The sequence below is a fragment of the Pecten maximus genome, chromosome 3 (genome assembly GCF_902652985.1).
Source record: "Pecten maximus chromosome 3, xPecMax1.1, whole genome shotgun sequence".
Taxonomy (NCBI): Eukaryota; Metazoa; Mollusca; class Bivalvia; order Pectinida; family Pectinidae; genus Pecten; species Pecten maximus.
Window position 1 is genome coordinate 15936782 of NC_047017.1, and position 12600 is coordinate 15949381.

At 33.6% G+C, this 12600-nt stretch overlaps 1 protein-coding gene across 15 annotated transcripts in view; it reads right to left on the bottom strand.

The window, feature by feature from the left end:
* The window catches only part of LOC117323345 (ankycorbin-like), a 108478-nt gene that overhangs the window by 60997 nt on the left and 34881 nt on the right, over positions 1-12600 (bottom strand). For 14 of the 15 annotated variants that reach the window (XM_033878517.1, XM_033878518.1, XM_033878512.1 and 11 more), the window contains exon 2: positions 10208-10398. In XM_033878517.1, coding sequence (XP_033734408.1) covers positions 10208-10398 — 191 coding nt within the window. Of the gene's footprint in view, positions 1-2571; positions 3014-10207; positions 10399-12600 lie in introns of those variants that run through there. The other variant, XM_033878520.1, reaches the window with a different exon arrangement.

A 12600-nucleotide genomic window follows, 5' to 3' on the forward strand; every position in this document is an offset into this window, starting at 1 on the left:
GAATTAACGGACGCCTTTCTACAGTGTTTGATTGACAGAGTCAGAGATCACTGGAGTGTAACAAGCTTTAGTGTCTTGTCAATCATTCTCACTAACCAATGAAACTCACGGATGCCGTCAGATACCCCGTTTGATTGACAGACAGCTAAAATAGAATCATCTGCGTGTGACGAGCTGCCGAGAAAATCAGCGGTTATGGCTGCCATGTTTATGCAAAACACCGCATAAAAAGTGTTGCATTCAATGACTAATTTATGACTTCAAATATGATTGAATACAAATCATTGAAATCACAGTGGTGATAGAAACAGAAACCATAATTGGACCTGAATGCAAAGCACTCAATATACATGATAAATATAAAGACATTAAATGGTTATCATAAATCGGTACATTTAGGGAATGTATATAAACATTGTACATGTAAATTATATTGCAGAAAGGGCCGTAGTAATGTTTTAATTACATTCTGAATCCATTCTGCTTTTGATGCAATAATGTAATGTTTAATTCCTTTTTGTGTTTTCCGTTTAGATACCACATTAACGATATTACATGTATACAAGATACCCAGATAGGCAGTTATTAACAGCTCTTTTGTGTGTACACTTTAGAATAGATATACAAATAGTTGTCACAACATTCGATATTCCGCATATTTTGATATGATCGGTGTCTGATAACATGATAGCACCGATGTTTAAAAGATAACGGAATAAGGATTCAAATGCCGAAGTTTAGATATTTTGATGAGATTTGGAAAAGCTGTTCTTATGTCGCAGTGGTATTTTCTATTTTCCCAATTCAATGTCGTGTAATGAATGCAATATTTCTAAAATAAATGAATATTTTTTAAAAACGTGAATACGTCAATGGAGAATGCTGGATGGATGAAACAGCTTATGTTAAGTTACATTAAATATTAACGGCGCTTAATATATTGCGATTGTTTTTTAATGTTTATAATATGGCCATAATAACGCTATTGATGGACCAAGGGTCTAAAGCTTTAAATAAAACTTGAAATGTTCTTCAATTTCATCTGAATCATAAAGGCTTATCTACACCACCAACATGAAACCATGCATAATTCTGATAAACGATACCGATACCACTACCGCTACCGAAAGACGAAGGGATATAACTCGTGTAGATCAGAAATGAACAGCAAACAACTTGTACCCACTGTATATCGCGGATCGACATGGACCACGGGCTTTAAAATGAAATGCATGTCCACCACGTATCGTGGATCGTCGTGGAACACGGTGTCTTGAGTTGAACTATGCCCACCACTAATCGCGGATCGTCACATACCGTGATGCCGAGTGGATACCGTATCAGTCAGCTGATGTCCACGATATATGACGGACCGTCGCGGAATGCCATATCCGGTGGGCGAGTGGGGTCCGCGCTGCCCACGTCCGTGACGGACGCGTGGAAACCGCAAAGTCCACGTAAGCTGTAGTGTAAACTTTACTTCATCATCACATAAACTTTACTCCATCATCACAAAACTTTACTCCATCATCACATAAACTTTACTCCATCAACACATAAACTTTACTCCAAAACCACATAAACTTTACTCCATCATCACATAAACTTTACTCCAAACCACATAAACTTTACTCCATCATTACATAAACTTTACTTCATCATCACATAAACTTTACTCCATCATCACAAAACTTTACTCCATCATCACATAAACTTTACTCCATCATCACATAAACTTTACTCAAAGTTGGGGTGAATTTAATATTGAAGTACAATGGAATAGCAGTTAGAATTACTATAATTTTTACTAATTGTGATAGACATGACTGGGTTTATTACCTGACACATATGCTTATTCATTGCTAGATGACTACCATATTTGATCAAAAAATGTTAAAAGCTAACGATATAATGACCTTAGTTGTCTCCCCTTTCTAACTCTTCATCTGCTATTTGAATACTATTACATATTGGTTTTATTATGAAAACGGAAATTAACATTACTTAACATTGTAGTACATTGTTTACACTCTGTCTGGAATTTTTTATCCTTTTTGCAAATGCAAAAAGGGGTGGGCAAGCAAAAAGGGGAGAGCACTTTCATTCACATGGGCATATTTAGGTAGATCACAGCTTCTACACAGTCCATATGCTAGGTCAATGAGAATTTCTTTTTTTAATTTTTATTTTCTATTATATTTTGTAGTTTTCCATTTTCAATAACCTAAAGATGATTTTGAAAAGTGAAAACTTCCTAAAATTAACACATTCAGCATCCATCAAACTCGCCTGCACCTTTCCCAAGGAAATTTTGCCATAAAAGCCCGCCTTCATTACTAACAGTACACAGATTTTAAAACAATCTGTTTTCATATATGACCATCAACTCCTCACATAAGAAAAAACAATTCTAGAAATTGATTTAAAACTTTTCCGTCATGTGCATAACAATTCGGAAAAATGGCCTGGATGCATGTCCAAGTGGGATTAAAATTTTGTTTGAAACCGATTAATAAGATTATATAATTGCTAGGCTATATAAAAAACAGAAATCAACTGTAAATGTATTACCTGCCAGCAGTGCTAATCAGCAATTCCAAATTGTGTGAGAAGGTGATTAGCACAGATTTCAAAATCCATGTTTATATATGTGTATCCGTTAAATCCTGCTAGTGCTAGGGCCGACCTTTAATCCAACTGGAAACATTACCGACGTGATGAAATGTTTTGTCATTCTCCTATATATGTCAGTTGCAGGCACAATATGATGAAGGGATTATACTATGTATCATTATCAAACCAGTCGAACCTGAATGCCATAACACAGATTTCCTCCACTAGGAATCATAACACACAATAATTATAAAACTTCAAAACTGATCTCCTGTGGATTTAAACGGATTAAAACCCTTAATTCACCAGGTTCAAATTCAATGATCATTGGCCCTTCTCAAATCCTGTATGGTCTGTACACTGTTATTAATATATAGGCCCTATCATTATGAGCCGGACCAGGTCGTTGGAGCTGAAGAAAGAGTATAGTATAGTAGTACACTTTCACCATTAGGATTGGCGTTTACCTTAGATTCCTGACTATGGAGACTCATGGTGGGACGGCAATAGTGTAAAATGTACATAGCGGGATCAATATTACCTAACAAAGCTCTCGTCCTTCTCCCAACACGGTATTTACATATACCAACACAGAAAATCTATCAACAGATCAGCACTACATTCTTCCTTATTTTAATTTTAATGGTATAGGTTTAGCATTGTCCTCTCTCCTACTTCTAGATGATGTTGCTGTACCAGTATTTCAGAAAAAGACTGATAGTTGTTGGGAGAAAGTAAAGATAGAACTCTAATAATATCATATAGAAATGCTGAAAGCTTTTTTATCAAGAAATCTATATGTTACAATAATTATGGATAACCTGGGGCTCGATAACACACAGCCCTCTATACCAAAAACACTTCCACTTCACTTATTTAAACAAACCTGCCATACATCTTCACAGGATGTAGGTCCAGCAGACTGAACACTCATCCTTGTTGAGAGGAAGGAAATATCACATGCATCTATAGTTATTTAAAATCTTAGATATACAAACAGGTGTCAATATCATACATAAAAACATCAGCAGATCACCAGAGTCGTTGGTAGTAATGGAAATCAGTTTCATTTTTATAAACAATGATCAAATACGCATAAGTTATTAATTGGTAATTGTAATCAGTTTCACAAGTCAAATGAAAATGCTTCTATTGTTTCCATATGATATCTCTTATAAACATATAGACTTTAACTCTTTCGCCCCTACTGACCATATTGGACTTCAAATGATGATTGCATGGAAGAGTCCACAAAAGTTTTTTAGGGTTGAAAGGGTTAAGTTCATCAATTATTTTTAAATTGCATGAAAATGTTTGGAGCATTGTGATATAAGCCAAAGGTCCAATTTTGTCAATTCTAAACTCTACCAATTAATTAACTTACTGTACCAATTTTGGCATGATGAATTTAGTTCCATTTCATTTTACCATATTTTTTAAAATAATTTTTTTAATATCATTGACCTACTTTTGTATCACTAGTTGTCAAGGTCTAAAAATCCTTGCAGATTCAGTGATCTACATCAGTACCGCAAAGTCTACTTTTAAAATTTGAAATAAATCAATCGTGGTTTGACAACCAACTTAAATAACACATTTGACTAACAATGAAAAACAAGACTCTTTTTTTAAATGCACAGATAGTGTATATGTATGTAACACGCAAAATGTATTGAAAAATTAGTCAGTTAATTTATTGTCATGAAAAAACCTGAACTGTCCATCATAAAATCAATTATTGTTTCATTTTCACTAACAAGGTTTTTGTCCTCTATGATATACACTATTGTTAGGTGAATGAAAGAGAGCTCTATTTCAGGGATACAAATATGGATCCATCTTAAATGTTGTTATACACAGTTTAACATGTATAATTAACAATATAATCTGAATCAATATCTGTACATACATCAGCCTCAGTAATAGTATATTATATTATTCAAGTCTGATAATTTTTCTCTTCAGTAATCAATAGAAAATCAAGTCACAGAGATTTTGATAAATATGTGTGAATTCATCGAAGCATATGACACTTAAATGTGAAAGGGACTTGAATTGTTATACGTGTACACTTGTATATATATATACGGTATATATCTGCCTATCGTAAGTGCATAACTAATTACATTTGTAATATGACATAAAGTCTCCTTGGGATATGTAACTATATGAGTGGAGAAGCTGGATTTTATTTCAAAAGTACATTTAGAAAGTGTCACCAAATTACATAAATCTATTCAAAAGAAACTTTCTGGAAATATACTGAATAATATGCAGGGAATCTAGGAATGGTAACTGCGGCAGCCATATTGAATTTTGGATTCAACTCAAAGTAAAAACTATGTCATATTTTGTGTTTATTAATCCCAGGAGGTGCTTAATCCTTATAACACTACCTACAGAAATATACTGTCTGTAGTATTAATTGTGACCAGCCAGCGTAGCCTGTACCATATTCCAATCAATAACATATAGACCTGTGGGCTTTCTTTCCCAGAACAAGTGCCATTACAACAGTATAATTTGTATACAAACAGAAACTTGACATACAGCTACCGTACTTTGACACCTAGAGCCAGGTATTGATGAGAATTGCATTTTACGTCCAGCTCACCGTATTGTATATTCATGTATTTTACTATACTGATTTTCTTGTCAACTTATGCATAACAAATGGGCCTCGATCATCAATCTGGTATCCAATATAAATTAAGCCAGACAAATACTTGCCTATAATACGTGGACTTATTTATCTGATCTCATATGCAGTCTACATAATCTTATATTTTGTGTATGAAATTACAATATGTACATGCAGAAATACATCAAACATCAAAGAACACAGTTCCATTTTCTCACAACACTGCAACAACTTAACCTATACAATATACATGCCTGACCTCAAAACACATGTGTCCTTCCTAACAAGTTACAACACACCTGTCCTACCCCATGACATACCTGTCCTATCTCATAACACACCTGTCCTACATCATGACATACCTGTCCTACCTCACAACATACCTGTCCTACCTCATGACATACCTGTCCTACATCATGACATACCTGTCCTACCTCACAACACACCTGTTCTACCTCAAAACACACATGATCTACCTCACAACACACACTGACCTCCATTTCACAAAAGGTCATCCAATGTTCTTTGTGAATTTGACCTTGTCCTCAATCTGACACAAGGTCATCTATATATAATATTCTTAATAAATCTAACCTAGACCTCAATTTAAGAAAAGGTCATCCATATGCAATACACAGTTCTTTTCATTGTACTTATTACCAGAGACTTGTATATCGATATATACAAGTCTCTGTTATTACTCAATAAAAAAACTAGTATCACCCATACCCATGTTATCAAATGCTGCCTCAGAATTTGCAGGAGTGACCTTAAATACATGTATCATTTTATATACTGTAGAACAAATCACATCCTGACATGTCACCCGAGGACAGGTAGTACATAATTTATCAGTTATTGTTACATAGACATAATTGGCAGCCTATTTACAGGTAGAATCTCTCACCTGCATAGCATCAGGGTCCCCCTGGGTGTAATACACACCTCCCTCCCTATATATACGTCACTGGACTACCTAGAGTGGGCAAGACACTCAATAATTAATGTCTCCAGTCGTTATTAGTCTGAAAATCAGGATCCCGATCACTGCTCCATAATATGAGAAAATCTATTGATCTCATCCATTCTACAAATTATTGAATTTTTTCCGTGGATAAAACAAAAACTTTATCGACAGGTTTAACTATATAGTCATATGATCCTATGATCCTTTCGATTGACCTTCTACAAATGTATTTGAGAAACGGTAATAATATGTATACATGTATATCTTGTCAAATATTTCTTGTAGTATATGTGACAAAATTGAAAATATATTATGTGCATGCTTCTTGCAATGTGCCATAATTATAATTCAATCAAAAATTAAGCATCCAGATCAAATTGGTCTTTTTACAATTGTATTTTATCTAGATTCATTTCAATTACTTTTGAACACTCGGTTTGGTTCACCATAACTCAAAAACCATTTTGAATTTAATTATCAAAGAACTGGAGTCTGATGGTGACTTGGAGGATACAATCTGATATCCAACACTTCCTATTAAGTTGACAATACACCTAAACTTTACTCATGGAAAAGGCATATATGTTATGATCATTTAAAGTAATATAAACTTTCACCAAATCATCCTGGCTATATATATTTATATATACAATTATATGTCAATGATCCCATACCTATATACCATTTAAGATCAAGGGATTTAAGAAGAAAGGTTTAAGTATACCCATGTGAACACTTAAAGACTAGTGTCAATACTCTGTTTACCGACATTGTGCCCTACAACTTAAAATCAAAATCAACAATGATCTTTTTTTAAATTATTTTTTTTATATATATTTACATATCATAAATCCTTGAATTTATTGGTTCATAGACTATACTAAGCATTTAAATATGATTTCCGAATTCAGAAAAAAAAGTACAACACTTTGTAATTTACTGTAGGGTCCGGTGTCAATTGGATGCAATCTTGCCCTGCTTACTGCTTTAATTCTGTGATCTAGTCAATACTGCACGGCACCAATCTTTACCTAATCGTACTAGTCTCTTTTACAACATATGGTGTCCTATTTCATAATCAACATCTAAATTTAAGTCTTTAGCCCACTATCTTAATGCCATCAACCTGAACTGCAGCTTACAAACGATATTTCAAAAACTGTTTAGAATTCAAGAATGAATGCAATATTCAATTTTCAGTATCATAATTTAAAGGGGCATTCAATTACAGATATATTGCACCTTATTGTGCATATAAGTCAACACCAGTTCAGTAAAATCTGCAAATGAATGAATTTCAGTTGTCAGGAGGCTTTAAACATTGCACTTAATTGTAACTGGGTTATTTGCAGTTAATAATGCATGATTAATTAAATTTAATTCACTGCCTCCACCAGGGATTAAACCCAGGACCTCTAACATTCTAGTCTTACTCTCCACCAATCAAGCTAACGAAAAGTTCTCTCTAACTGTTCTTCCCCTTCAGGAAAGAACTTCAATTGCCTCAAGTTTTCCAGGGGCAACAATGATGCTCATGGAGTGTTTTTCCTGGGTCCCTAGATTGCTGCCAACTATAGTGCCATGACAGATTAAATTTCATTTACTGCCTCCACTAGGGATTGAACCCAAGACCTCTGGCTTTGTAGTTTTCCATTCAACTGATCAAACTTAAGAGAAGTTCTCTTTAGCCAAGCAGTATATTGTGGCTAAAATTTACAAGGGTATGTAACCCTGGTAAATACTTGTTTGTAAAATATTACACAATACCGTTGATGCATCATTTCATGAATTTTATGATGCCTTCAATGTTTATTTCTTTTTTTATATTTCATATTTAAATTGATATTCTCTGACATAATTTTCTAAGGAGTGATAAAACATATAATATATATATATTAGCTAATCCCTCCAGTCATGGATGGCTCAATTGTGAAATAGTATACATTGTACCAGGCACACACAGTTCGATTTTTCTTTTAAAAACCTATTTATATGATCTGTACTAAAAGGTTAAAAAAAACAAAAGAGGTGTGTTCAGTGTCAGAAAAAAACTACATAAAAAGTGCATAAAGTTAATGGAGGCTTGTAAAAGTAAATTATAAGGTGTGTGTTTTCATCTGTCCAGGTACAGACTGTCCTTAACGAGAAATGTACCACCTTTCTACCTGGTCATTTCCTATTACAAGTGAATAATAAATCACCACTGTATTACAGATTTGATATCATACCTCCCAGTTCTCAAGTTTTTTTACACAAAGATTTACCTATCGCCTTGTAAAGCAGGTAACAGCACGTTTATGTTACATAAGGACCTTCCAGAACAAAAGGTCCTCTGTAGCATTTCATATATGTTGATCTCTTTAATAAAGTTATCCCTAGCTTACAAACATATACCCAGGTACATATAGTTTCTATTATTTGTAAATTAAAATAGTAGGTGGATACCTAAAATATGTATATTGCATGACAAAAACTCATCTCTGTTTAATTTTTCAATGAAAAAAGTCTGACATTTAATCATAAAATATGTATGATTCAGAAGCCTAATTTTAGACAGTCATATATATACTGGGTACATACATATTTAACAGAACAATGTGTCTTTTCATTCAATACATAAAAAAGGAATGAAATGAAAATATTACTCATGCTCAAACCCATCCTTGTTCTCAATTGACATTTTTCCAAAAGTGATGATAAAATGTAAAAAGTTTCCTATTTTTTTTTTTTTTTTTTAAATATACATGTACATGTGTATGGTTTTAATTTAAGAGTAATATAAATTCCATTCTTATATATCATGGCCATAATTATTCTATCATATTCATTTTTTATAATGATATTCCTAAAATAAAATACTTTATTTCTGACAGAACCAGTCACCAAACAAGCCTCCTGCTGACAGAACTGGCCACATCAGCAGTCGAGTCCCCAGACCGTTTTATCACACTGTAAACACTGTTGATGTTGTATCATCACCTTGGATACAGTAAACAAAGGTGTCCTGGTATCACTACAGCCAATCAATGCTTTGTATACACAGCAGGTTCTGTGTCACCATCAACACCACTGGATCAGCTAGGTTTATATCAACTTTGAATGCATTAGGTACTCATAAATGTTGGCATTATAGCCATGTGAAAAGGAAATTATAAATGACCAAGTTTTTGACACAGCTAGGCATTTTTTTATCACAATCATTAAAAGGTATTGGACATGCCCTATAAATGTATATACACGTATATGCCATAACTGATTGACAGGACATTGCATGTGCACTGCACTTGGATTCTTAAATGATCAGGACATATTTGTCTTGGTCAAATCTATACTTATTCTAAACCAAATTCAACTTTAGATGACTTAATGGCTTGATATAAGCATTCTACAAGCAAGTTGTCCATATGGTTACATAACCATTAACAAAAATTGATAATTGAAAAGAAGCAATGTAAATATGTTTTCTTTCAGAAATTTTGTTTCCATTATTTGGGGGAAACATTATCTTACAAGTAAGGCAGTTGTGATATTTCATACCAAACATTGACTGGTTGTCTATTAAATTGATATTTAAGAGAAATCAATAAACATCTTTGAGAGTTAAACAGTAACATGTACTATAGTCAAAATAACTGTTAGACAATATGCCACGATCATGACTTTCCCATTGTTAGGATTATGATAGGTGAATATCTGAAGTCAAACTTGGGCTATTAATAGACATTCTGTATACATGTTTATACAGTTTGTATATACATGTATATATCTGATAAAATTTTACAACATAATAAAGTTTATTACACCTAGCAATAGCATTATCTATACATCACATGTAGACAATAGAATTGCATGAACTTCAAATGAATCTGCAAGATAGACAATTTTTCTTAACACTGAGCATGTAAGACATTGAAACTGTTTTGATGTTTTTTTTCATCCTGAAATACACAAAATATTACTACATGTATAGCCGACACAATACTCACTTTAGTAAAAGTTCATATAAATCCAAACGTTTTGATGAGATGGCGTAGTGTAAAGCAGTGCGCTTGAGCCTGCGATCAGTCGCATTGATATCGACACCCAAGTCCAATAGACGCCGAGCAAAGTCTACCTGCCGATGCTGTACAGCTGCAACCACAGGAGGTACACCCTTCCCATCTTTGTGATCGAGGAACTGTACCAAGAAAAAACAAGTATTAAACAATGGTTGGCAGGTGAATGCACAAGCAGAAAAAGAAATTTTCGCACTTACATGTACAAAGCTGGGACATGCATATTTTTTATATCCTTCACTTCTAAAAATTATTATATATCTTAATGGCCCTGACCTTGACATTTACAGAGACACTTGCAACAAAGTGTTGGAAAGTACAAGTTTGTAAATAATAAAGTATGCATCACTATATATGCATATAACACATCAAATTCACATGGAATGTATACAGATTATACCCTCAAACTGAAATTTTATAACCGGTTGTTTTTATCATATTATCTACTTTGCTGTTTAGCAATAAGCCAACTACCTCCTTTGTGCCAAAATTTATGCGTTGAAACCCTTAGCGTGGTGTTAACAAATATCAAAATGGTAGCCTATATGTTACAAGCAAAATTTTTGATACTGTACATAAATTTTAACGCATAAAAGTTATCAAGCAATAGAGAACAAATTCAAGTTATTCAACAGCATATAGGCACATGATCTTCATTTGAATAAGGGATGTTATTTTTTTCATATTGATATTTTTCTGAAATCTAAACAGAATATAGAATTCAAATTCTGCATAAATCTAACTTAGTAATCTGAAGGGTTCTGATGTTAAAATCACCATTATTAAAAGCTGCATAACAAGATTGTCAGAATATACGGGCTAACATTGCATAATTACAAGGATAATGATTAAGACCAGGTGTTCCAGAAGTGCAAACGTATTGTCCTCTGTTTCCTCCATGACACCTGTCATACAAGTTTAGTTCAAATGCTAGTTAAATCACATTCTTCTAATTATAGTGATATCAACAAGCATCGAATGCGCCCGTCTTCATTTGTAGTTGAGTTACCTCCCTTACCTATGTTCTACTTCACGTACTGAATTAATGTAAATGTAATTTAAAATATAAAATTAACAATGGCGTTTGTTGCATCAATTAATGTTAAAATGACATAATGTTTTAGTTCTGTCACCCAATCTGCTGTGCAGCAACGGCTACTGTCATGACTCTTCAACCTTACTCGAGATACAGAAATACGCTACTGAATTTTCCCACTGCATCAACTTCTTCTTCGATCAAATTCACATCTGTCATAACCTACATTATTCTTGTCTATAGCATTTTCAATTGGTATCATATATACACGTTAATCGTGTAACATAAGGAACATAACATCCCGGGTTTCGTTATGCGAGGGAAAGTTAGCCTAGATGCCGACTTCAGCATGATACTTGTTTTTGGTTGCGGAAGCAGACGTACACACACAAGGGAAATAACTCTACGATACTTTACGAGTAAAACGCGGGACGGAATGCGGAATCTTTTTCTACGGAATTTTAGGTCACGTGGATACTAAGTTTAGAATATTTAGTACAGGTATATAAATGCCGACAGCACCGAGCATACTTTTACAATTAGTTAAACTATCCAACGAGAGTTTGAAAGATATCCTTCTAAGCGAGGAGCAGATGATGAAAGATGATCAATGGATAATATCGGTGTCACTATTAACCATATAGACTAGTTTAGCTAGTGCATTAGATGTTTCTATTGATAATTGTTGACCTGTCATTTTTCTTCTTATTCAATAAACAGCTTAAGGTATTATTAACGATCTTAAAACTGTAGATATTGTGTACTATCTCGTGATTTTGAAGCAGGTATTTAATACATGTATTGATATAGGCCTATTCATCACGCGTGGTAGATATATTAAAAGTACAACAGTTCGCCAATGTAAAAATCTATATCCATGCTCTAATATGTATTAATATACAAACTGTAAGTACAATATATAGTGTTGATATGATTACATGCATCTGACGTATTTTTGGTACGTACTTGATCTTCCGGTAACCCCCATAATCCCCTGTTAATCTTAGCTCTGTGTTCAAAGATTAGATTATGCTTTTATTTTCCATAAGCATAGTTAGATTCATTCAAACTGAAAACAGATATTTTAGCTCAAGTTTAAAATGTTCCACAAACAAACATCTGAAATATGGGTATGAAGCATTTTGCAGTGTATTGTACAGCTATATTGAAGTAATTGAGCGGGGAAATTTCACGTCATATTCCACAAGCTGAGCGAAATTCTGTACCGCTCTACCTACACAAACAGATGCCAATATTTTATACAGAGACTTATAAAGTTTGTTATCTA